The sequence below is a fragment of the Eutrigla gurnardus genome (assembly GCF_963514095.1).
Source record: "Eutrigla gurnardus genome assembly, chromosome: 3".
Taxonomy (NCBI): domain Eukaryota; kingdom Metazoa; phylum Chordata; class Actinopteri; order Perciformes; family Triglidae; genus Eutrigla; species Eutrigla gurnardus.
In genome coordinates, this window is record NC_139917.1 from 27,832,544 (window position 1) to 27,857,353 (window position 24,810).

The window sequence follows — 24,810 nt, forward strand, 5'->3', positions numbered from 1 at the left end:
CTTTTATCTACTGCTGTTTGGAGGGAAAATTACATCTGCTGCTCTCTCATTTCTCAGTGTTCCCTCAACCCATGAGTCTCTCTCTCACTCACACACACACACACACACACACACACACACACACACACACACACACACACACACACACACACACACACAATGAAGCTTATTGCTGTGTGCTCTGGGGAAGAGACAGAGAGAGAGAGAGAGGTGATGGCTTGTGGGCTGGTATTTTGGCGGTGAGGCATATGAGAGAAGATCCTTTATTGTTAAATCTGTTTCCCTCCCAATGATTAAAAGTCGTAGGACTTACAGCGCCACACAGTGTTCAGTGGGTGGAGCTGCACTCGTTTCCACGTGGGACATTTTGACTTTAATTATTCATGTTTGTAAAGAGATGAGCTGCCAAAGACCCCGAACCAATTCATCACACATCGGCCATTGTGTTTGAGGAACTGCTCTCGAGGACATACTTCATCTGCTCTGCAAAATCCACTTATTTATATATATTGTGCTGCAGCACATCACTGTTTTTCATTTTACTACCTGCATGTGTGTAATGTGTTTAGTTATACATTTGTTCCACTTGTACTTTGAGCTGATTGTGACAAATAGCAAGAGTGAAATATAATTACCAATGTGGTTCAGCCATTATGTCGCTGCTACACTTTCCATGAGGGCCGCATCTATATTTCATCACGAGGGGCATTCATAATGAAATCTAACGCTTCACGGCTACACGTCACGCTACTCAACACATACAGTGATGACCTACGATCCCGCATGGCATCCATAAAACATTCTCATCTATAATGCTTCGTGATTCTTGCATCGGAAAGCATTTAAAGTTGACATGACTTTAATATTATCTTGTTGAAAAACCATCCACCTATATAAAGGAACCATCCTTCTAAATGTCTTGCTTGGATGGCGGTGGGAGCACCATCGGAGGAATAAAAGTGAACACTGGGAAACATATCGCCCGCCTAACTAATTAAATCCACATCTCAACAACGGGCGAGGTTTAATTCTGGAGTTAAAGGAGAAGCGGTGCAACGTACACGAGGAGCACGAGGAGCAGCCGGCGGTCTTCAGATAAAAACTTCACACAATCTGAAGGTGAGAAGTGAGTCACGCATCATCTTCGAGTACACTTATATAATATATAAGAATATAGTCGCTGTGTTGCTAACATAACTGTATGAGCATCTTCTCTGGTTGTAAAACTGTGGTTTACTTTTACTGCCTTATTCGTTAATGTGTAATTAAACTTTGGTAACTTGTATATTTGAGTGAGAATAATTCCACGATATTCTGTCGGGCGGATTTTAACCAACAATACTTTACTGATTGCATGTTTTCTGTATCAGTGTGGGGGTTGTGATCATCTTTTTACTGGAATTTAATCTGAAAGTATATGTTGCCATCTTTTTATTGCCCTTCTGTCCATGTCCAAATGTTAGTATAAACATTAAATATTCAGTATTTTAAAAAGTTGAATGTTTTGATTTAAAGCAGTAGTTGGCGTGTTGAGCTGCTTTCAACCCATAAAATATTTAGACATTTTCTAAGAAATGTTAATATTAACACCAGCGATGACGCGTCATATTTAGAAAAATAAAGTTCAAGTGTAGTACCTCTTTAAATGTTACGCTTCATCAATTCAGTCCAACGCGGTGCGACTAACCTTCATCTATGTGCTCATTAAGTTCAATCCGTGATAACGATACAACTCAGACATTTTCATGAGGTCAAAACTTTTTTATTAAAAAAAAAAAAAAGAAGGAACAACTAATTTGTAAGAACATCGATCCTCCAATTTGTCCCACTTTGTCACATTTCACTTTCACTCACTCACTCACTCAGACAACGTGATAGACACTCACTGAACCTTTGGAACAAAAACATGCCGACTGATTTGACATTAATAATTAACAACCTAGATTTATACAATCCAGTGTAGCATGGACACAACGGTTTGTATCAACTTAAAAAGGGCCGTACTGGTGATTATGACGGCTTCAGCACATTAATCAGACAAGAATGCTAACCATTTCCACAGAGAACTACAACATTTGGGAGTAAAAATAAACTTTGCCTAGATAGGTAACCTATCAAAGCACTATTTTCTTTATTGTCAATTAATTTAGGCCCCAAAAAAAAAAGAAGAAGAATCCTGGCATGACTGAAACCAATGGCTGCCTCAATATGATGTGTTCAACAGTGAAAATGGTTAGCATCAACGTGGAGTTTAAATGATTTGTACTTAATGTGCTAAAACATCCAAAACCACAAGTAGAGTCCTTTAAAAAAAAAATCTCTTACATCAGCCCTCATATCAATGAAGGTTATTCAACAATTAAGCCTTGAACAGCACACAGGGATGTGAGCAAAACAAACTTATTATGTGAAGCAACAGATCGTCTATATTTACAAATGAATCAGAGACAGAAAAAAACGCAATTTCTCCTCTACAAAGAAGCAGTCACATCCCTGAGTACAGTGTTGGTTATTCCTATCATTTAGATTCACTGCTGTGTGATCATCATCATCATCATCATCCAGTCCTTTTCCCGGCCGGCTCCAGAGTGATCACAACAGTGCTGCACGGCACCACTCCCGAGTTAACCTAACCCAAAGTCACAAAGAAGGGGCTCGACGCTGAACGGAAAAGAAATCAGCGGCCGTCAGAACGCTGCAGTGCAGGCGTGGAAAGTACCGTGAGTAAGTCTGGAGACCTGATATCAAGGGAACAGCAGCCAGACAGCCCTCCAGAGTCATGTGACCGCTTTCATCTATTCCCTCAGAGTGGCACATGGATCAGCATGCCAGTTAGATGGTATTTCTGGACACGTCATTATCCCCTTATTAACAAAGACGCTTAGCCTCCATTAGTGTGGAGCACTTTCCTCCGCTTTCTCCATCTTCTCCTCCTCTTCCTCCTCATCCTCTTTGTCTTTGCTCTTTTTGTGTTTCTTCTTCTTGTGTTTGTGCTTGTGCTCCTTTTGTTCTGCTTCTTTTTCCTGGCCGGCGTGCTTCTTGTGCTTCTTGTGTTTTTTATGTTTCTTGTGTTTCTTCTTCTTCTTGTCCACCATGTTGGTGGCTGCCGAGCCGCTGTTGTTGCTCTGGGTGGGGCTGGACGCCTGGCTGAGAGACAGACTGGGGCTGCCACTCCTTCCTCTCTCCGCCTCGGAGCCTTCGCCTTCGCTGTAGTCGGGCACAAAGGCCGCCTCGTCCGTCTCACGACCCAGGTCGGAACACAGACGCTGTCTCCGGGGCTCTGGGCCACGACTCTCCTCCCGTCCTCCTCCACCTCGGCTTTCAGCGGCTCTCTCCTCCTTCCCCGTCACTGCTCGCCCCTCATCTCTTCCTCCACCTCTCCCCTCCTCCCTTGCTGCAGCTCTGCCCTCCTCTCTTCCTCCTCCTCCTCCTCTCCCTTCCTCCCTGACAACTTTTAACTTTGTTGTTTTGTCAGAATTGGTCTGTGCTGTCCTGCCACCTTTACTCTCCTCCCTGGATGTTCTCCCTTTCTTCTCTTCTCTCACTGCTCCTCTCCTCTCCTCCCTGACAGCGTCCCGACCTTCGACCCTGACAGGTTTAGGGGCCTCAGACGGCCCCTCTCTGCCTCGGCCCCTCGGTGCCACCGGTGAGGGCTGCTTGGGTGCACTGACGCCGTTCTCCTGGCCTTCTTCGTCGTCCTCTTGTTCCCACTTGGAGCGAGGAGGAGGCTGAATGAGCGGCTCCTCGCTGACCAGGCTGGCTGCTGGGCTGATGCTCGGGCTGCGAACGCGGCTGTTCACGGGGCTCGATGGAGGCTGCTCTGCAGGTTTGGAGGACGAGCTCTTCTGCTCTTTGTCGGAGTCTCGCTTAGTTTCTTGAGTTGACCTGGTGTGGAAAAACAGTGGTTTAAAAGGGTACTGCAGCGATTAAGCATTCCACTCCTACGACACTGTCAGAGTCAGGATGGACAAAACAAAAATAATAAACATGAATGCTGCAGAACGAGAAAGATCACCTTTTTTTATTCCATGCATTCTTCTTCCTGAAACATGCCACCTACAGCTAATGAGCCGCTAGCCTCCCGGAGAAAGAGCAGCAGGCTACAGAGGCCGGGTGAGCTACAGATTCTTTCCCACTTTCAGGCTTGAAGACTTGATCCCAAGCGACAACACTTGAGACAATATACTTTCCCTCTGGAGCCACGTAAGGCTTTACACCCCTTTAAGGTGATTGAGGACTTTGTTACATACAATCAATCCTCCTTACAACATGTTCTGGGGTTGAAAGTAATGACTTCTTTTCATTTTCAAATAATTAGACGATTATTTATTTGATTAACGTGTTGGTGGATGAAATGTCAGAAAATTGTGAAAAATGACCTAAACTGCTTGTCTAAACGTTTAATCACTTTTGCTTCAAAGATATTCAACAGAGAATCTTTGTGTCAGACGAGAAAGCAGGCATATGAGAATCATTGAGTCAACTGTTCGCCTTCGTAGAGACCGATCAAACTATTTATTAGATACTGGCCGATAAACGGTCGGAGAACGAAGCCAACAGAATAAACTAAAGAAGCAAGACATTTTACAACAGAAAATATGAACATTTCAGCACCTCTAAATGGATAGCACTTTGAAATGTGGCACCAAAGCTCATTGAGTCAATGACTAAGAGTAAAGCACCTACTGCATTACTTATTATTATAAGTTTCCAGTTAACCCATCCCTCAAACCCACTATTGACAATTTCACTGTTTTAAAAAGGCACAATATGCAACAATTTAATGCATAGACCCTCTCCATCATCACGTATGTGCACTAGAAGTAGGTGGTGATGTCTCTATCTGCCCCTGCAACCTTTACAGAAACTTTGATTCTATTATCCTGAATTAAATTTGGTTTGCAACGTAATTGATAAATAATGAGGTAAATGAAATGCGTAAGAACAAAATACAATAGTCTTAAAGTAACCAAGTCTTTAAGTCGAGGCACAATAGACTCACCTGGTGGAGCTCACAGTGTGGCTCGTCGGGGTCTTCCGGCTGATCCGGGGTTTGCTCTTCACAACTGATTCCTCAGCGTCTTTCACTGCTGGAAGACGAGGCGGAGAGAAAACACGTTTTTAAGGATTCTAGATTATTCCATCAATTAATCAGATAAAACATACTTTCTCTTATGAAAGAGCAAGTAAATATAGAAAAGAAGTCTCTTAAAGAGAAAGAGAGAGAGAGAAAGAGACTATCATCATAACATGAATGAAGCTCAGGCTTTCACAAATGTATTAATTATATTTATTTATTTTCTTGATCAAAATTGAGATAACTTCGGGTCCTGCCTCTCCGCCTGGTTTCTACTTGTTGCGAGGCTGTCCGTACTAAAAAAATAAGGTCTAATTAACTCACATATCCACAGCTTAACCACGCGATGCAACAACAATAATCATCCGTGCGGAGCACATACGCCGAGCGGTACGGCATTTGGATTAAACGAAGCTCCGAGGCAACGGATTTGAATCAATGATTTTTTGTAATCGAGTTACTGGAGGATTCGTTTCGGCCCCGGTTTTAATCAATGCTTAATTAGATGGCACAAGACAAAATCAAAGTTATTATCTCTTTGCACACGCATGCACATGTACAGAGAGTCAAATTACCTTCTTTGTGAGCAGCAGCTGGCTTCGCTGAGGAGACGCTCCCTTCTGTTCTGTCCTTGGACACACTCCTGGGAAATAAAAATGAGATGTAATTACATGCATTAACAACTGTGGTTACAGAGACACTATATCATGTTTTCTTTTAATCTTGGGATATGGACGACGGTTTGAAAAGCAACAGGGAATGTAACAGACCTGTCAGATTTAGTGGATCGCTCTGACCCGTCGCCTCTCTCCTTAGACGATATGCTCGGCTTCTCCTGAGGCTCCGTCGAGCTCTTGGAGCCGGCCGATTTCTCTGCTATGGTCATTTTATCCAGAGAGACGGACCTTCCTACTGCACTGGAGTTCTTTCGCTCAGTCTTCACTGACCTCTCCTTCTCTCCTTCCAGATCTCTCTCTATTGTAACTGCTATCTTCTGTGAGCTTGAGAGCCTGTCTCTCTCTCTGTCAGAGGTCGTCCCTCTGTCTGATCCTGAAGCTCTGTCTCGCTCTCTGTCCGTTCCCGAGCTCCTGCTCTGCTCTCGATCCGAACCCTGCGGTCTATCTCCAGCACTTCCTGGTCTCTCTCTGGCAACTCCTCTCTCAGCGGAGGCTGACCGCTCCTTCCTGACAGCGCCCGTCTTACTGTCTTCTGCTGTACTGCTGGGTCGGTCTCCTTCGGCGAGGTTCGGAGGTCGGTCTGAGGTGGAGGGCATCTTCTCAGAGCCCGACGGTGGTCTGTCTGCTGGTGCCGTCTCAGTGCTGCCTTTTCTCCCCAGGTCTCTGTTCAACTTGATCCTCCTCTGGCTCAGGGGCTTCACCTGAGGAGGGAGCAAAGCACAATAAAGTGTGACGAGGGAGGGAAATTAGAGCCAACTCGGCGCTTTCATGGCAATGGTATGCAATCAATCAATCAATATGCCGACCTAAATAAAAAGCCTATATAAACCTCCAACTGAACGTAATAAATACATTACAACTGAACACCAAACTAACTATAAAAAGAGAGAAATGAAAGTATCACAACAACAGCTGGAGTTTATGACGTACTACACGTTTGTCTACTTTTGCACACGTTTTTGTTTAAACAATTTTTCAACCCACAAATCCTTGCATCCCACCTGAAGGTCCATTAGAGGTCTGATGGATCCTCGATCTGCGTCCCCCCGGCCCATCTCACGGCTCCCTGGTATGGGAAGGAGACCCGGCCGGTCTGAGGGGGGTGGGAGTCTGTGGAGTGGGGGCTGGTGATGAGACAGGTGGGAGTGGGATATGACATCACCTCCACCCCCGAGGCCATCTATTCTTCTCAGCTTTCCAGGAGGGGCTCCGAGTAAAGAGCGGCCCTCCTCTCCCATCCGCCTGCGACCGTCAGGGGAGGGAGGTCGGTGGAGGATTGGGAGTCCGTGCTGATGGGGCAGGGGAAGGAGACCGCCGCCCGGTTGAAGATCTCGTCTTCCTCGGATGTCGTGGCCGGGTCGAGGGCCGTCATGAACAGAGGGATGATGTAGAGACAGGTTCTGGGAGGACAGTGGAGGCGTCTTAAGCAGGGCAGGTCTCACTGCTGAGCTGCTTTTACCCTTTTCCTTTTCCTTCTTCATCATGGAGTTGGGGGGATCTTCTGGTTTGGTTTTAATGGTCTTTAACGGTTTCGTGCCAGAGGAGGATGAGGACTCTCTCTTTTTCACCACTGGTTCTATGGTCTTTTTCTTCACCTTGTCACTCTTCACCTTCAAGCACTCAGTCTTAACTTTAGGTTTTACCTTCTGACTCTTCTCTTTCTTCGCCTTGTCAGACTGAGTCTTGGATGTTGACTTGGTTGAGGGTTTAACGGGTGTCGCAGAGCTCTTGGAGGCTGGAGCTTTAGAGGTTGCAGCTCCAACTGAAGCCTTTGAGGACATGGGAGGCGTTTTAACGAGTGATGGGATTTCATCCATTGGTTCGTCTCTGACGGGAGTAGCGTCACCTCTGTCTACTGACTGATGTGGCTCCGAGTCCTCCCCAGTCCTCTTCTTTTTTATTTTCTTTGTCTTCAGGAGTTTAGCGCTGGATTTAGTCCCTGATGAGGAGGAGGATGGAGGATGGTGAGGTGGAGGCCCTCTTTCTTCTCTCCCTCGTCTTCCTCTCCCCTGGGGGGAGTAATCTCTTGGTAACGGGGACATTCTGTCCCTCTCCCTGTCTCTGCTGCCACGACCTCTGTGATGCATTGAGGGATGTTGGTTGTCATAGTCTTTGTAGTACTTGTTGTACCAGTCTGCATAATCCTTCTCCCACTGTCGATATCTTTCTCTTTCCCAGCGTTCATTGCCTCCAGGACTCGCACCCTTCAGTTCATACGGAGGGAGCTCCCGAGGAGGCGGCTTTCGTGGTCCAGGGCTTCGGTTTCGGAATCCACTGGGGCCGGGGGAGCGAGACCGTGACCTGTAGGGCGGTGCTCCTTCCGCTCCCTCCCAGGCTCCAGGCCGGTAGACGGGAGGAGACCGCGGTGAGCCAGAGCGCCGATACCCATAAGATCTTGAACGAGAGCGGGACCTTGATCGTGAGCGTCCATAACTGCGTCCATTGCGTCTAGAATAAGGGGAGCGGGGATAAGACCGGCCATGGGAGCGTGAACGGGATCGACTGGGGGAATAAGAGTAAGACCTGGATCTTGATCTAGATCTGGATCTAGAGCGAGAGTAAGAACGGCTGAATGGAGAGCGGGAATACGACCGGGATCTAGAAAGGAAAATAGTTTGGGAAAACCAGAAGGAAAGAAAGGGAGACGGAAAGAAAATTAACAAATGGCTTTAAGGATTATGCATATGTAATTAATGTAAAAACTAAAACCAATTTTCATATGCTCTCTCAATTAAGTTTACCTTGAATAAGACGGCCTTCGTCTCTTTGGTGCATTTCTGTACTTCATAAGCTCTTTGTGGAAGTCTTTAGTAAATTCATCCAGTTTGGATGTAACTCTGTGGATACAAAGACAAAAATGACAAAGATTTAAAAACTACTCCAGTGTTAAATAGTTTTATCCCACTGAATTCTCAATCCCAACCCTGAGTAGTGTTGACATCTCATTCCCTTCCCTTTAAATCAGACGGTGGCAAACAACACAGTATCATTTATTCACCGACTGAAATAATCTGCACATACACTGCACTGCTACGTTCACATCTATAACTCTACTGCTAAATCATCGCCACACAAAGGCGTTCTCTCACGACCGGATAGGAATTCAAAATTAGCATCACTGCAATGTATTTTACTGAATGAATTAGTAGCCATTGTAGCGGTTTGAAGACCCAAAATGGAAAATCGTACTTGTCCTGTCGGTGGTGGCGCTGTCTGTAGAAGTCTTCCTTGGAGAGGGGGGGCTGAGTGAGGGGGGGTAGAGGGAGCAGAGGGGGCTGAGTACCAGGGGCCACCCAGGGAGGGTTGAGCCCTGGTGGTCCAGGGGCATAAACGGGCTGGGGTTGGTAACCCATGACAGGAGGGAGGAGGCCAGGGCCAGAAGGGTACGGAGGGGGGTAGGACTGTGGTGGGGGCGGGTACATAGACGGAGCTGGGTATACTGGAGGAACAGGTGCAGGAGGTGGACCTGTCTGGAGGTGAGGCGGGGGGAGCTCTCCTCTTCCTCTGTAAAACCTGGTACAAAGAGAGGGACACAATCCACTGTGAGACATTTTACATTACAAACGTTTAATAGATAGTCCCCAGAGACGGGTCTTACCTCTCCCAGGGTCGGCTCCCCCCTCTGTGAGACGGCGGTGGTGGTCGTGACTGGTGACCTAATAGAGCAGAGAGAGTTTTCTAGTTGCAGAATGTCGTTTCCTTCAAGCTCATTAATCTTCTTAAATGGCCTTAACTGAAGCTCTTACCTGGTGGATGAGGCGGTCTTATTGGTGGCGGCGGATGGCCAATAACAGTTAAACGGTAGTTCTGTGGGAGAAATCACAGGCAGAAAAATGTAGTTCCCTCCACAAGATCCACTTGGCATCAAATACATCTTTTCGACAAATGGTTGGTGGGGGTTGGCTGTATATTTCTCTCTTTTCACATTCAGAATATTTATATTTATCTTCATCTGCCCTGAAATTCCATATCGCTGCATCGCTTCCAATAACGAATGATAACACGCGTCATAACACGATTACCCAGTCGTGTTGAATGTTGTAGTAAATGCTGTTAAGATTCAGTGAGATGGATATCAAGCAGTACAGCTATTTAATGTGAGTAGCAGTCAGCGGGAATGTTTTGAAAGGACAGGCAGTGTTCAACGCCGCCCGTCTCCTCAAAATATGCCGAGTACAAATCACATGCCAATCTCATCCTCTGAACTGCACGATCGTGGGTGATAAAGCAGGAAGGCAGGCACGAGGTTTACTCTGGCATTATGCAAAGGTCGACTCACACAGTTTGGAATCTTTTAATTGGGTAAAACGTATCTAGACTGCAGCAACAACATACACAAATGTAACGTAGATGACATCACTAATGTGAAAGCTGAGTGGTGGAGGGGGGTGATCGCACTCTGGCATGGGATGAATCTATCGTACCCAAAGTGAAAAGGCCCATATTCAGGTGTTCAGAGAGGCCTTACCTGAGATCCACTTTCTGAGGGTCCTGGTGAGTCTCTTGTCACAGTAGGTTCTGGGTCTGTCTCACTAAAACAGACAGAAAGACAAGTTAATATGGGGCTTCACTACAAACGTTGAGAATTTGGTTTCATATTGGTGATCTCCGACTACTCTTACCCCGGTGGGGGCGGTTCCCCGTGGCTGCTGGCGTGAATAGGGGAGTGGTGGTCAACAACGGCTGCAGGGGCGGGTGAATCAGCTTGATCTTCTACTGAAGTGTGAGGAGGGGTAGGATCAGAGGGAGCAGCAAGTGCAGGAGCAGGAGCAGGAGCTGGGGACGGGACCCGTGCTTGAGGTGCAGGAGCGGGTGCGCTTATCGGAGGAGGTTGGGTGATATTGGCCAGCAGTGGGTCCTGCTGTCTTGAGTGCATGGGCCGGACCAACTGGGGACGCGGGGGAGGCGGGGCTGCGTTTTGGACCTGCTTGCGCACATGTTTGGTGTATCCCGTCTCATTCTTAAAGTTGTTCACAGCCTATATGAAGAAAAAAAAAACAGATTGTTGAAAAAAAGATATTGTGTTTGCGTTGAGTGTGAGAACTGAAGCATGCAATGGATCAAAATTCATGAACATTATGGGAATTACCTGTCGAAGAAACTTGTTGGCAATGAGGTTATCGGGTGAGACATCTGACTGTTTGCATGTGAAGCAGATGTGCTCCTCCGAGTCCAACAACGCAGTTCTGATACCTGTATATATACATTAAAAAAAATTCATTATGTTTTTTATTTTATGAAAATTCAACCTGCTTGGTCCACATATATTTGAAGAAACGCATGTCCTGGGGCATGCGTTTCTTTAGTAGAACATTCTAGAGAGGCTACTGTGGATTAAATGCCATTTTCACAACGGACTTTTCCCTCAACGTCTGCTGAGCGTTTTTGCTAAATTAACACACGGGACCAAAAGGCACAGTTATACATTTGAAATACTGCTGTGTTTGGGGAAAGAATAATTTGGACTCCCTACTTCTATTAGTGTGTAATCTTTTTTTTTAGTGCTCTACAAATTGAGAAACTCACAGTCGTCGCAGTAACTGTTTCCACAGCAGGGTATAACCACAGCATCCGTCATCAGGTCGTTGCAGATTGGACACAAGAGCTCATCAGGGATTGGGTCTGTATCGTCCTCGGATGACGACTGGTCATGTGGAACAAACGGAGGGCGCTCCTTCTTCCCTTGTGCATATGCCTCCCTGTATCAACAGAGATTTGTATTTTATAAAAGCAGTTAACGTGCGACTGTGGAAACTCGTACAAAGTGTGCATTTGTTGGATGACACATACGCATCTATAGCAGGTATAGCGTATTCTCCAGTGCTGGTTAACATGGCTCCTTTGGTGCCCGGCTCTGCTTTCACCATGAAGCTCTGAGGAATGCCCTTACTGATCCTTACTGGCTTGGGACCCTCCACGCTTTTATCCTGGATCTAAAAAGTAAAAGAAAAGCGTAAACATCCAGAAGATTCTGCAAAGTAGTAGAACCTACCACCACAGAGGGTGAAAATGAAATGATCCATGATAATTACCATCAGCAAAGGGCATTGGCGAATGTAGTGACCGGCCTTTCCACAACGAAAACAGGTATAGTGAGCAGGAGGCGGGCCAACTGCCTTCTTGGAGTAACTAGAGAGAGAAATGTAATACATGTTTTTAGAGAATTGGTGTTTCGTCAGCAGCTTCATGACTTATTCTGAACACAGAACACATTTATGACTTGATAGGAGAACAAGAACATGGTGTGTGTTTGTACTAACTGTATCGGGTCATATTCATGATTGGACTGAGATATCATGGCTTTAATCTTGTCCTCCTCTGATGCATTAGCGTCAACCAGGTTAGCAGTCTACAACACATAATGGAAAGGGAGAGAAGGGGGGGGGGGGGAAAGATCAGAGGATGTGAAACCCCAGAAGATAAAAGGAAACATCTGTTTAAGTTAGGTAATATATTCTGGAAGCACACCCAGGTTGCACAGAAATAGTACCTTGGCGAGTTGGGCGAGTGACATAGATGGAGAAGAATCAGTCTGCAGGAGAATCAGAGTACAGATTCAAGGTTTTAACACAGCATTTAATAGACATACAGGGGAATATACCAGCCCAGATAGTCCCCCACCACATCTGTGCCTAGTCCCTTAGAGTCTCCATCCAAGGTATGGCAAAATTAAAGTCTTTGTTGGGGACTGAGTGCAGGAATTTCAATTAACTTTATTAGGCTTGTTCGCGCCGTTCATGTCTCCATTGACTGAATCGAGTCATAATAAAAAATGTAATGAAAGCCTAGTCTCAGGTTGTATGCATGTGTACATGTATACACACACACACACACACACAGCCTGAGCTCTTATAAAATGAAGATATTTGAGAATAAATCAAGGAATTTCCCAGAGATAGTCATGTGTTCAGGTAAAATTACTTCACAAAAAAAAGAGCAAGTTTATGTCCATTCGGTAGCTATTTTGTTTAAACGCTAAAAAATCATGTCTATTCGCTGGCCAGGCGATAGAAAATTAATACAGCACATACAAATGCAACGTTTGTGCATTTAGTTAAACTTTTCATAAAGATTTATTTTAAAAAAAAGAAAAAAACATGCATGATTTTCACTGTGGAAGTCTAAGGAAACTTCAACAGTTCCCAACTGCATAAAAATTAAGTTGTACTAACATTAACAAAAATAAAATTAAAATAAAGCTCGTCTTTAAGTTATAACTTTGGTAATGTCCAAGAGCATGTTCCTCATTTAGCATCTGCTAACACTTCTGTCCTCGCTATTTGGGCACCATCAGCAAATTCTAAATATCCAGTACTAGCACACCCGTCAGTAGGGACCCTAAAGCTTCTCCTGCTGGGGCAATTTCCTCAAAGGAATGATTGACATTTAATTTTAGCATGCAGTCTCCCTTCACCAGGACAAAGTGATTCAAATTTTTTGCACCGACTTGTCACAAGAGGTTGTCACAGATGTTGGCAGCTTTCGTCAAAACCAGTTCAAGACGGCTTTCTGTAAACTAATGACTTTGCAGGGAGTTTTACAACGCTGGTTCAATAAGACATGCAAACACTGTAAAGTATCAAATATTTAGAGCTGATGAGACACAAATGTAGAAATGTATCCTTAAAGAAAGTTCCCAATGAAGAAACTAGCAATAGGTGTCATGTGTTCCTTCAAAATGTTCCCTAAACAGCCCCCGGCTACGCCACTAGAATTAAGGGTGAGAGCCAGGACCAGAAAATAAATAAATAATATTTTACAACAACAAACAAAATGGCTGCTCTGCCTAACTCTTGCAAAAATTTTCTTTGAGGAAAATAAAACAACAAGTGGGCAGGGTAGGTTGTCCATCGTCATATGCAGGGTTCGGAGTTAAGACTGCAGAATGCTGTGGAGGGAACACACAGGGATCTGGTGCAAGCGGTTCTGACACTGAACCACTGAACAACTTTATTGACAGGTTCTGCAGCTTACAGCTTACAGGACACACTACACTTCTCACTGTAGCGGCCATGGAAGGCCTCCAGAGAATGACAACATATTTACTTTACTGATAATGTGTCATAGTACTTTGTGATCATGTCACAACATTATAACGTTAGTGGCCAAGGCACAGCATCTGAAGTATCAAAACTAGATTCTCACCGATCCCCCCCCAAACCAATGTTGTAAATATACACTTTGAACTGGTACCTGCTTCTTTGTAAGACAAACACTTAGGAATCTGAATTAATTCAAAGCATTGGACTCATCTGTATGAAATCTGTGAGCCATTAAGGTTTACGGGTTATGTGCAGTCCATACTTAGTGCAGAATAGAACATCTTCATGGTGAAATTGTACAGGACAAAACAATCGACATTGGCAGATGTTACTGAACAACAGATTTAAGTATATTAAAGTTAATCAGGGTGAGCTTTCAAAATAAAAACCCCTGGCGAGTCTCTTCCACTCACACAACTTTAGTCTTGTAATTGTAATCAAAAGTTAATTACAATCAATCCCAGCCACACTTTACGTCATTTGGGTTCTTAAACCACAGCAAAATTAAATATTTTCACAGAAAATAAAATGACAATAAATTATCGATACAAAAATACCATTTTTTCCTTTTACAAACCCCTTTAAAATACATTTGCCTGGCCTGAAGCAGGCTACAATACCATTTGGTTATGAAATACAGTCATTAACAGTTTAAATTATTTCTCAATCCATTATAAAGTGGCAACAGTTCAACAATTGGTCAGTTCAGAGCATAAAAAACGGTGGCTAGTCTGTTGTTTCTCATCTTAACCTCCTTCAGAAATTTAAACTTTAATCTGCTTCGATCAAAACAGAAACCCAGTGTTTTTAGAGAAACAACAAACTATTCTTGACTGTGGTGACTCCAGAAAACCCTCCCAAAAAGACATTAAGTAACACAGAGGTTGAGATCTCAACACAAATGTAGCCAACACACAGTGAACAGAGGATACACGACTCGATCTTTGCTGACAGAATGTTCATAAGAAAGGTGACGAAAGCCAGAAAGAGGGGGAGAGAGAGAGAGGTGAGAGAAGGAGAGTGTGTTGATTTTTGGTTTGTTTTACATACGGGTCTAGAAGATCCCACCACAGCTGTGTCAGAACGATCTCTGCAGAAACAAACGGCAGAAACAAACCATCAGTTGCTGACATAACGCATAGTTACAACTGACTACAGGACGACGTTTTCAACTATACGGCTGCATTCACACCAGATCAGGTGGTCGGTCCTCCCACTCATTTCAGTGGAGTTATAGCAGCGGCATGGCGAAAAGTTGGAACAGAACCAACTTTTGGAAAACCGCAACCTGACATCACGCTGCAGTGGCAACTTTTGTACAACCTGACCACGAGATGTTAAGCGTAGTTGCCTGGTGTGAACGCAGCCTAACTGATAGACCTCTGACCTCTACTTTACAGGAAATCTAGTGTAATCCCATTCATGACTTTTAGATTATTAGTGACTGTACTGCTCAATCGCGATTCCACTGATAACCGATATCTTATGTACACTTACACAATAAACGTCCTGCCAGCAGGTTTCACTCCACCAAGCGGAGTGCGGCGGACGATCACGGACGAGTGTTTGGGGATGTGGGCATCATCGTCTGTGTATTCTGCAAAACATGAGACACAAATTATAAGAAAACAACACATTGTTAAGTAGCAAAGTCATTTGGCAAAATAGGGACCAGACAACAAAACAGATAGCGTAAATCAGGTGTGTAGACAAAGCAACGCTGTGCACATTAGGAGGTAACATTGTTTTATATTAAATCAGAGTCAAGCCAGAGGGTTGTAGGTTTGTTAATAATAATATAATTCCAGAATGAAGCCCTCGTCAGTTTTTCCATGTTTTTCTGCTCTCCTGTGATGGTAATCTGATTTATTTAAAGGTTAGGACTACTGGTCGGACAAAACAAGTGATCTAAAGATGTCTCCTTGGGTTCTGGGGGATTGTTCAGGGTTCATTTCCCCTATTTTCTCTTGTGTGTACAATACATTGAGGAGACAACTTGCAGATTAATTTACAGTGAAAATATTCCTCAATTTGAGCCCTGATGTGGTGTATCATAATATATAGGCTATGTATCAGACCGCTAAGAGATGTTAAGATTATTGTTGTGGATGACACGTTCGTGACGAAGTTTCCAAAGTGTCAGCTGATCACGTACCTTCTCGAGTCTGCGCGTTGGTGATCTGCAGGTCGCAGTCTGTGGCCTTGAGACGCTCCCGGCCCATAATCTGCTTTTTAAGCTCGTTGAGGGTGATATGCAGCCCATCGAAAGTGACAGTGTTGTAGTCCAGTTTGGAAGAAAACTTATAGTGAACACACGACATTTTAACAGGTCTAAGCACTTAGGTCAATCAAGCACAAGAGGAGGAAAAAAACACAGGCCTGGTATGATAACAAAATAAAACAGCGTCAACACCGAACACAGCTAAATCTGGTGACTTTAATAGGTTAACCTTCTGTATATTCGCTGAAACACTGTAGACAAAAGGAGGTGGGTGTATGGGGAAGGGTTCAGCTCGCAGATGACGAAAGAGTCCTTGCTATTGCCAAAGAAAAATAATCGAGACAGGAGGCCAGAGCGCCATTGAGCGGCGCCGTGTGCCTCGTCAGTTCTTTAAAGTCCGATAAAACATAACAGGGTGCCGCCGAATCCAAGAGAGTCCATGCGGCACAACGTAAATCTATCTCGGGGATGTGAATGAGGCCCAGTCCGTTGCGAACAGTCTTTTGGTGGAAAGCCCGGGCCGCTGCGCTACAAGCCGCTAGTGTAGCTAACAGCGGGCCTGGGGGTTCCAGAGGATCAGTCCCGGAATGTTTGCCTCCTTGGAACAGTTCTGATTTGTCACGTGACGACAAACACTACCGAGCTCCACAAAAAGTCCACAAAACTGCGTGAAAGGGGTCCGCGACGAGTCCACAAAATGTTACGTTTTGGTTGTTAGACCTTGAAGAAATTACTCAGAAATCGCAAATCTACCGAATAAATGCTACATTAGCTAGTTAGCTAATGTCAAGGCCAACATGCTACACCTCGAGATTAGCTAACATTTGCTCACCACTCAACACAAAATGAAACTACCACCTGCCGAACAAAAGCTAACGGCTAACGTTGGTGGTTAACGGCGCTATGCTAACAACGTTGGCCGAGTTAGCTGTCGAATAATCGGACCAATCCACCAGTTAGGCGGGCAGGACGCAACGATTCCTCTTCAGTACACTGCTATTTTCCATCACGAAAGGTCGAAAGTTGTGTATCCACATTAATCTTCAATTTAAATCCATAAAATCCATGTCGGTGATCCAAACTGCATCTCTCCTCGCTGTTTCATCAAAATGGCGGAGGTCGGAACCGGATGTTTGCAGGGTTCTTCCAAAGAGTACAAATGACGTCAAGAGGAGTATCTTCGGTCTGCCTCAACATGGAAGCGTCTCTACTTCGGCAGAGCGGCCGTTAGTCGTTAAAAGGGCAGCAGATGGGAAACCTTAGAGATACTAGTCAAACTTTTGATAAGTCAAAAGCCGTGACATGTTAAAGCTGCAATTATATGTATAACATTACAAACTTCCGAAATGTGTTTCCCGTTTTTTCCCCAAGAGATTGGCTTCATTAATATGGAATGCCATTTTTATCCAGTATTAAATAAATACATATGAAAGAAAGAAATATGCCTATAAAAAAAAAATCACGGAATAAAAATGTGAAGCAATACATATCTAATGGTCATATAAATAACTTACTATAGTTCAATGAATAGATTTGTATTTTAAAAGGAGTGTTTTTCAAAGGATTACTAGTATTTCCGTGAAATACCCATGCCCATGCCCTTGAATATAACAAATGGAAATAAAGAGTCCAAAAAAATGAATTCCATTAGGAAATACAGGGCAAGAGTTTCAAACTTCCAAATGGATGTGAATGATCTTGTTTTCCTGGTGTTCTTTGGCTGTTCAGTGGCGTTGTCCAGGAGGATTGTTGTCTGATGGACCTCGGACATTGATTTTCCTTTTACATAATTTGAATATTACTCCGGTAGCCTGTGTGTGTGGAGAATGTGGAGTAGCTCGGTCTCAATTAAATAAACATTAGCGGCGGTAGTGCACCACAGATGCTACAGATGTTATTGTTGCTGTGTACAGTAAGGTTCACAGTTATCATTGACTGTGCGTCTATAATACTGTAGGGCCTCGTGCTTCCTGAGCAGGATCAGATGAGGGTTCCTCAGTATGGTATAAAACAACTTCCAACTGGTCCAGCTGTTTACAGGAGATTCGTGGAAAAGTAAAAAGAAAAAAGAAAAAAAAAATGAAGCTCTGTGAAAATGCTGACACCTCCTGGAAGAAAATAATCTTGTGATAATAAAATAATGGTTCTGTCTCTTATTTTGTCTCAGATTTTATGAGAGTAGATATTGACTGCTTGTATGTTTGTTGATTTCGACCGCGTTACTTTATCATTTTGACCTATGACCTCGGGATTCAACGCCTCGAGAATATGGAGACCACGTGACCCTACTGGTTCACAACGGTAGCGTGGCCGAGCGGTCTAAGGCGCTGGATTAAGGCTCCAGTCTCCTCGGAGGCGCGGGTTCGAATCCCGCCGCTGCCAGTATTTTTACAACATAACATAAAGTCCGTCAGCGTCTTTCCACGTAGAACAGGGTTTATAAGGTAATAATAAAAGCCGAAGTATATGTACACGTGACGTGATACCTCTGCAACTACGATATGTAATATTACATGCTTTATTCTGCTTTTTTTCAGCTTTATAATGTGTTTAAGGTGCTGTTAAGATTCAAGTCTCTATGGCTGTTGGTTCGAATCCCGCCGCTGCCAGTGTTTTGCAACATAACATAAAGTTCGTCAGCGTCCTTCCACGTAGAACAGGGTTTATAAGGTAATAATAAAAGCTGAAGTATATGTACACGTTATACCTCTGCAACCACGATATGTAATATTACATGCTTTATTCTGCTTTTTTTCTGCTTTATAATGTGTTTAAGGTGCTGTTAAGATTCAAGTCTCTATGGCTGTTGGTTCGAATCCTACCACTGCCAGGAAACTATCGGCTACTAATGAGCAAAAGGATGTGAGATGATACATAAAAGAGATACAAGACTTTCTACTCAGTGAGTGTGGCTTCCTCCCGGAATAGTAAATAAACGTGAACCCATTTAAAATGTTGTTTTTTTTGTGCGGTCAGTTTATGATGACACCGTAATCGTTTTCATCAAACTGCCCTTGGATGCATGCTGATGATGGTGCTGCTGCTGCTGTTACCATGGTAACGCCTCAGTCCGCCTGCTGTTGTACTGTTGTTGAAGCTGTCCGTACTGTCCTATCTTCTATCTCTAACAAAGCTTACTCATGCAGGTTCACACGCACACAAAGGCTCTTAATGTTTATCAGGAAGGGGTTCAATTATTTTTGATTGTTTGTGTATTTCTACTTGGACATTTGGTTCTGTTATGCGAGGGCAGATGTTTGAATATTGTCCCACACGCACAACAAAAAAACACCTCAGACCACACTGAACTGCTCTCCAAAAGCACTTTTTTTTTGTGTTAATACATAAACTTTATTTGATGTAAACAGAGACTCGGTGACTTAACCTTGAGGGCAGATTGTGTTACACTAATGCTCACAGGCTTATGCAACACACAGACAAACAAAGACAGAGAGAGAGACAGAAAGAGAGATCTAATGCATTTAATGGGGTTTCGATTATGAGCTTTGGCCCACAAAAAGGAGGACAGGAACAGGACACGGTTTGTTATTCCTATTCTATGTGATAGTTTGTTATCGCTCCTCTTTTCTGTCTCTCTCTCTGCATACCTGTTTGTCTCACGCACATGGACTACAGATACAGCCTACTGTAGATATAGTGTAGCTACTGGAATACATAGCAGAATGACACACACAGAGCACAAAAATATGTGTATTTCAAGCCAAACATTCTCTGATTCCAGCTTCACACACACGTTTTTTATTATTATAGTAAATTGAATATCTTTTTGACTGTTGGTCTGACAACACAATCTATTTGAAGAGGGCTCTGGGAAACAGTGGTTGTGATCTTTTTCACTCTTCTCTGACAGATCACTCGATGCTGACCTATTCCGGTCTCCAAAGTCTTTCCTCTTTTCCTTTTACCAAGAAAGACTTCCGTTCACTGCGTCTTCTCCCCAAAGAGAAGTTTGTATTCATCCTCCGCTCGTCCTCCACGTCGCCTCCTCTCACACAGGCGTGGTCCGTCTGTTGGCGGCGTTGTTCCCGGGCGGCGTCTCCGTGTTGTCGTGGGCTGCCGCCGTGGTTAAATCATCCACATCCATGTCGACGCTGCCGTCTTTGAGCGGCGAGGTCAAGGTGTAGAGCATGAACTCCGAGCCCACCGTCACCGGCGTCGGCAAACCCGCCAGGCCTTTGGACTCGGCCGAGATGGACGGCTCTCGGTCTCGCACCAGGGACGCTCGAAAAGAGTGCGAGACGGTGTCCCCCGCGCTGTGGTTGCTCCGGTAACTGTACCGGCGGGAGCGGTTCTGGTAGTACCGGTTGCGGTAGTAGGATGAGCTGCGGGAGATGGGCGGCTTGATGAGGGACGGCCGGCCTTTGGTGCGCAGCTGTCGGTGTTTTTCTATGAACACGTGCACGGCGAGCACGCCCACCATCTCAGCCAGCACGAAGGATAGAGCCCCGAAGTAGAAAGACCAGCCGTAGGAGTAGCTCTTCTTGTTGTCACTCTGGCTGGGGTCGCCGGAGTTGGCCGATATGTACACGATGATGCCAATGATGTTACTGAGACCTGGAAGAGGTTGGATCAGTGCACGAGGGTCAGATGGGGGAGAGATGGTGCATGCACATTCAAAGTCAGCTTTTTATGGAACAAGGCGAGCTGATTTATCATGTCTATTTATTCCCTATTTGTGCTTTTACTATGCATTTTTTTCTGTGTTTCTGTGTCTTTGTCTTATATGTTGACACCAAAGACCATGTTGGAAATAAGTGTCTTTAACATGTTATTCTTTGGATTATGTTTCTGTCTCTTAAATCCAAAATAAAATCAATCAATGTGTGTGTGTGTGTGTGTGTGACCTGCAGAGACGAAGAGTATGCCGGCGCAGAGGATGACGTTGTAGCGTGACTTGTAGAACTCGCTGGCAGCGACGCACACGCCTCCGAGGAACAGCAGGCCCACGCTGAGGATGGGGAAGAGGCTGGAGGCTCGCACCGCTCCTGAGGGAAGAGGAGAATGCAGGATCTGAATACCCGGAGACTTCCATCACAGCTCGTCTCCCATCTCACAGTTGCAATGTGTTACCCACTTAGTAAATACTCTGCCGCGTCCTGCTCATAGTCTGCATCTTCAGCAAAGTGATCAATGTCTTTGCAAACGCCCCGAAACGACCCTGCAGAAGAGACGAGGACACAAATACATTACAGAACATCCGTCTGATTGCTACTTTGGCTCCGTGTCATCTTTATAGCATGACCTCACTGTATATTGACCTTCTGCAGGCTGTGTAATGATGACTTGCATAATGCTGCTAAATGTGATGAAACCATCTGATGGGCTGTATTGAATTTTCTCCCTGCTGAACACACAGAGGCTAACGGAGACATTTCTTTTCTTTCCTTCTCAAATACCTTTGTTGACTTTACACCAGCGTCGTGAACGAGGAACATATTCAAATCTCTGATTTTTGCATCTCGATTTTTACTTCACAAGGGAGAAAACCCATAATAAACAATGCTAAGTGAGTGTTTTCTCGTACAATCAGACTCAACGGAACTCAAATTAGTGTTGATAGTGCGCTCTTGTAATACTCAAGGTAAGAAGAAGCGATTCATCCTAGAAACTCTATTAAAGTTCTACAGAGAACCAATTTCTAGTCCCACACCCAGGGAGTTCGACCAAGAACCCTTTGATATTTCAAGGGGTTCATCTAGAACCACACAGGGTTTCCCAGGCGTCTTCTAAAGGGCCAGGACTGATGATCATTGTTCACCATCACAGTTTCTGGGAGGTCTAAGGGTAGAACGGCAGAGCGTGGCCAGCTCGCCGTTGAAGTGTCGCTGGAGCGCTTGTGTTCGTCAGATCCACACGTCCCTCCTCCGCAGTCCAAATATGGTCACTTCCTTCACTGGTTGCAGAAAATTCCAAGATGGCGACGGCCAAAGTGCTGAACTCGAGGCTTCAAAACCGTAGTCCGCAAACCAACGGGCCAACCAACTTCTTATACACAGTATGGTCGTCCTTTTGTAGCTTCCATTGAAAATGACTTGTAGCCTCATGGTGTGAACAGAGCTTAATGAACAACCCAACGGTTCTGGTAGAACATCAGCCCTCCAGGTAGAACCCTTTTTGGAACCCACATTATAACCTATAAAGGCGTCGTCCTCTGAAGAGTCAGAACTCAGCGGCACACATGATTCCCTGCTCTCAGTAACCTCTGGCCCAGTGGTGCCTTTCACCATTTGCACCCACTGGGATGTATTGATAAATGTATCCCTGTGTGCTGCACTGATTGACCAGTATTGATGATGTGACTCGGTGACCATGGTGACCAAAATAAAACTCACTCAGTAAGCTACAACTCGGCCAGAGAACAGGTCAGAGAGAAAAGTTCCTGAGAGGTTTTAAATTACTGTCAGGACTAAAGAGAGGGACGAGGTAACATGTTGTTTTCACACATTTCCCCTCACTCTCAGCAAGAATAGAGATGTCTTGTGAGCCTTTTGTGTTCTGCAGCATGTTTGTCTGACAAGTTGGCACAATGAGTCTTTATTCCAATGGTTAGTTTGGAGGACAGTTTGTGTTTTGTCTCCTGACATGGAAATAACTCAGACGTCCCTTTGTAGATGTCTGTGAAGTGATGTGTTTCATAAGTGCACACAAGCGTACATCAATCTGCTGTCCTTTGCTGTCCTTGTGTATTTTTATTTTGTGTGTCCATGTCTTTGTTATGTCACTATTTATTATTGTTGTCATGTCTGATCCTGAAAGAAATCAACACTGCCGCCTCATCCTTTAAAAGCTATTGTGCACACAAAGAGCCTTCAGATACCCGTCTGTCTGTCTGCTTCTGGCTTTTTATGACACCGACACACACACACACACTCACACACACACACACACACACAGGATTGTTGATGCATTGATGTCCTCTGCATGCTTTGTTACCTTCCCATTAAACCATTTTGGAGCTGAGTGATAGTGGGGCAGCGAGGGAGGGAGGGAGGGAGGGAGGGAGGGAGGGAGGGAGAGCTGAATATTTCCATTTCATTGAGAAAAGCACAGCAAACAGAGAATACGGGGTTAGAGAAAGTGGTGATATTAAAAAGTGGTGAATAATTAAAATGGTAATTTCCATCCATCACATATGCGAGCCTTAAAACTCATCTCCCTCTCTCTCTCTCGTGAATCCATCAGGGCTAAAATATGAGATGGGTTGCAGCCAGAGAAGGTTCTCTGAAGACAGTCGGTGCCGACGAAACCGTTTTTCATCAGAAAGAGAGATAAAAATAAAGTAGAAGCCTCAAATGTATTTTTAACTGACTGCTTTTGGCTCAAAAGTCTGGTTAATAAATGTTATTAACGTCTCTTTTAGCTCAAACGCCACGGAACAAACCTTCAGTTTCACTGCTTCTGCAATGTGTTGCAAGAAAATCAAGTTTCCCCGTGAATTTTGTTTCCCTCCGTTTTTGTTCATTAAAAATAAACAAATAAAAAAACATCACCAGCGGTTACTCAAGTGTTGTACTTTAGTACTGCACCGTTTTGATGCACTTTACTTTGAGTATTTCCACTTCACAGTTTCAACTTCAAGTTACTTTATATGAAGATTTTACATACAAAACATATGATGAGCACCAAAACAATGCATTTTTAGTGATTAACTTATTAATTTTACACACTAATGATTCAAGAATATGCTAGGATAACATGTTTCTGTATCAAGTACAGCACAATACAGATATTTTGACATTATAAGTACTTTTTGCAAAGTACAAAAGTACTTACAGCCTACTAATGTTCAATGCTGGACCTTACTTACTTTAAAGTAGGTTAAATTCAAATTAAATGGTTGAAATGTTACTTTTTCTTTCATAGAGGATGTGAATACTTCCTCCACCACTTGATATATATGGTTATTTATTGATTAAATCGAAAAAACCGTGATGTATGTGACGTTGCTATATTGTAAAGTGTTGCTGTGAGTTTCAAATCCCCCTTTCTGGTCGCAGACACCGACGTGAACATGAAGGACGTCCTACCTTCAGTGCAGCAGGTCCTCCACAGACCGGAGTGGGTCAGGACCTCCTCGTTCTTGCGGACGGTCTCGTTGTCGTTCAGGTTCTTGGAGCGGCACATCCCGCGGGAGTACAGCCAGTAGTCCGTGCCCACGGCGATGGTCATGAGGCTGAAGGCGCAGAAAGCCCCCGCCGTGGTCAGCAGCATCATCACACCCCGGTTACACAGCCTCATATCGGCCCGACCTCCTCCTCCTCCTCCTGCTCCTCCTCCTCCTCCACAACGAGGAGTTTACAAACTGTTGAAAACTCCCCCCCGGTGTCTCGTCTTTATGCGGATCCAGTCGGAAGGAAACTCAGATTTTGTGCACATCTTCTTGCGAACCTGCGCTACAGGCCTGCGCGTGTAGTTGGGCAACTGTGCGGGTTTTCCTCTCAACTACATGCATAAGAATTGGTTTGGATGTTTTGTCAGTAAGGAGAACATGGAGGCCCAAGTGTGAAAAGTGGGGAAGAAAGGCCGAAATCCTCGATGCAACAAAAAGTTGTTCGGAGAAAACAGAAAGCAGCTGCAGCAGCAACGATCCTGGACCTCATCTACTTAGTTGGAGCTCAACTCTGTGTGGCTAACTGCACGATAACCCCGCCCCCTCCAGTGTGTGCGTGTGTGTGTGTGTGTGTGTGTGTGTGTGTGTGTTCCTGTCACTGGGCATTATGGTCAAACCTGTAGCTCGAATGAGTTCAGTTCAGCACCATGGACAGCGACACA

The 24,810-nt window shown here is 44.5% G+C and overlaps 2 protein-coding genes across 3 annotated transcripts; both read right to left on the reverse strand.

The window, feature by feature from the left end:
- Positions 1-1,734: 1,734 nt before the first annotated feature.
- Positions 1,735-17,156, reverse strand: LOC311011066 (uncharacterized protein). Of its 2 annotated transcripts, none has more exons than XM_084005785.1 (20): positions 15,952-17,156; positions 15,294-15,393; positions 14,847-14,886; positions 12,245-12,286; positions 12,015-12,103; positions 11,787-11,883; positions 11,545-11,687; positions 11,281-11,453; positions 10,844-10,947; positions 10,377-10,732; positions 10,223-10,286; positions 9,501-9,561; positions 9,353-9,410; positions 8,944-9,267; positions 8,496-8,591; positions 6,756-8,301; positions 5,848-6,455; positions 5,653-5,720; positions 5,003-5,090; positions 1,735-3,885 (listed from the first exon to the last, which is right to left on the reverse strand). In XM_084005785.1, the coding sequence occupies exons 1-20, from the start codon at positions 16,115-16,117 to the stop codon at positions 2,892-2,894; spliced, it is 5,217 nt and encodes a 1,738-aa protein (XP_083861911.1). In that variant the 5' UTR covers positions 16,118-17,156; the 3' UTR covers positions 1,735-2,891. The 2 variants fall into 2 exon arrangements, with proteins under 2 accessions (XP_083861911.1, XP_083861910.1); XM_084005784.1 differs by having other exon boundaries at positions 6,756-8,352.
- A 2,241-nt stretch (positions 17,157-19,397) lies between these two features.
- cacng3a (calcium channel, voltage-dependent, gamma subunit 3a) lies at positions 19,398-24,597 on the reverse strand. The gene is made up of 4 exons (XM_084005488.1): positions 24,066-24,597; positions 21,113-21,196; positions 20,883-21,023; positions 19,398-20,592 (listed from the first exon to the last, which is right to left on the reverse strand). Exons 1-4 carry the CDS (start codon positions 24,274-24,276, stop codon positions 20,027-20,029), a joined length of 1,002 nt encoding a protein of 333 aa, XP_083861614.1. The 5' UTR covers positions 24,277-24,597; the 3' UTR covers positions 19,398-20,026.
- Positions 24,598-24,810: the final 213 nt, after the last annotated feature.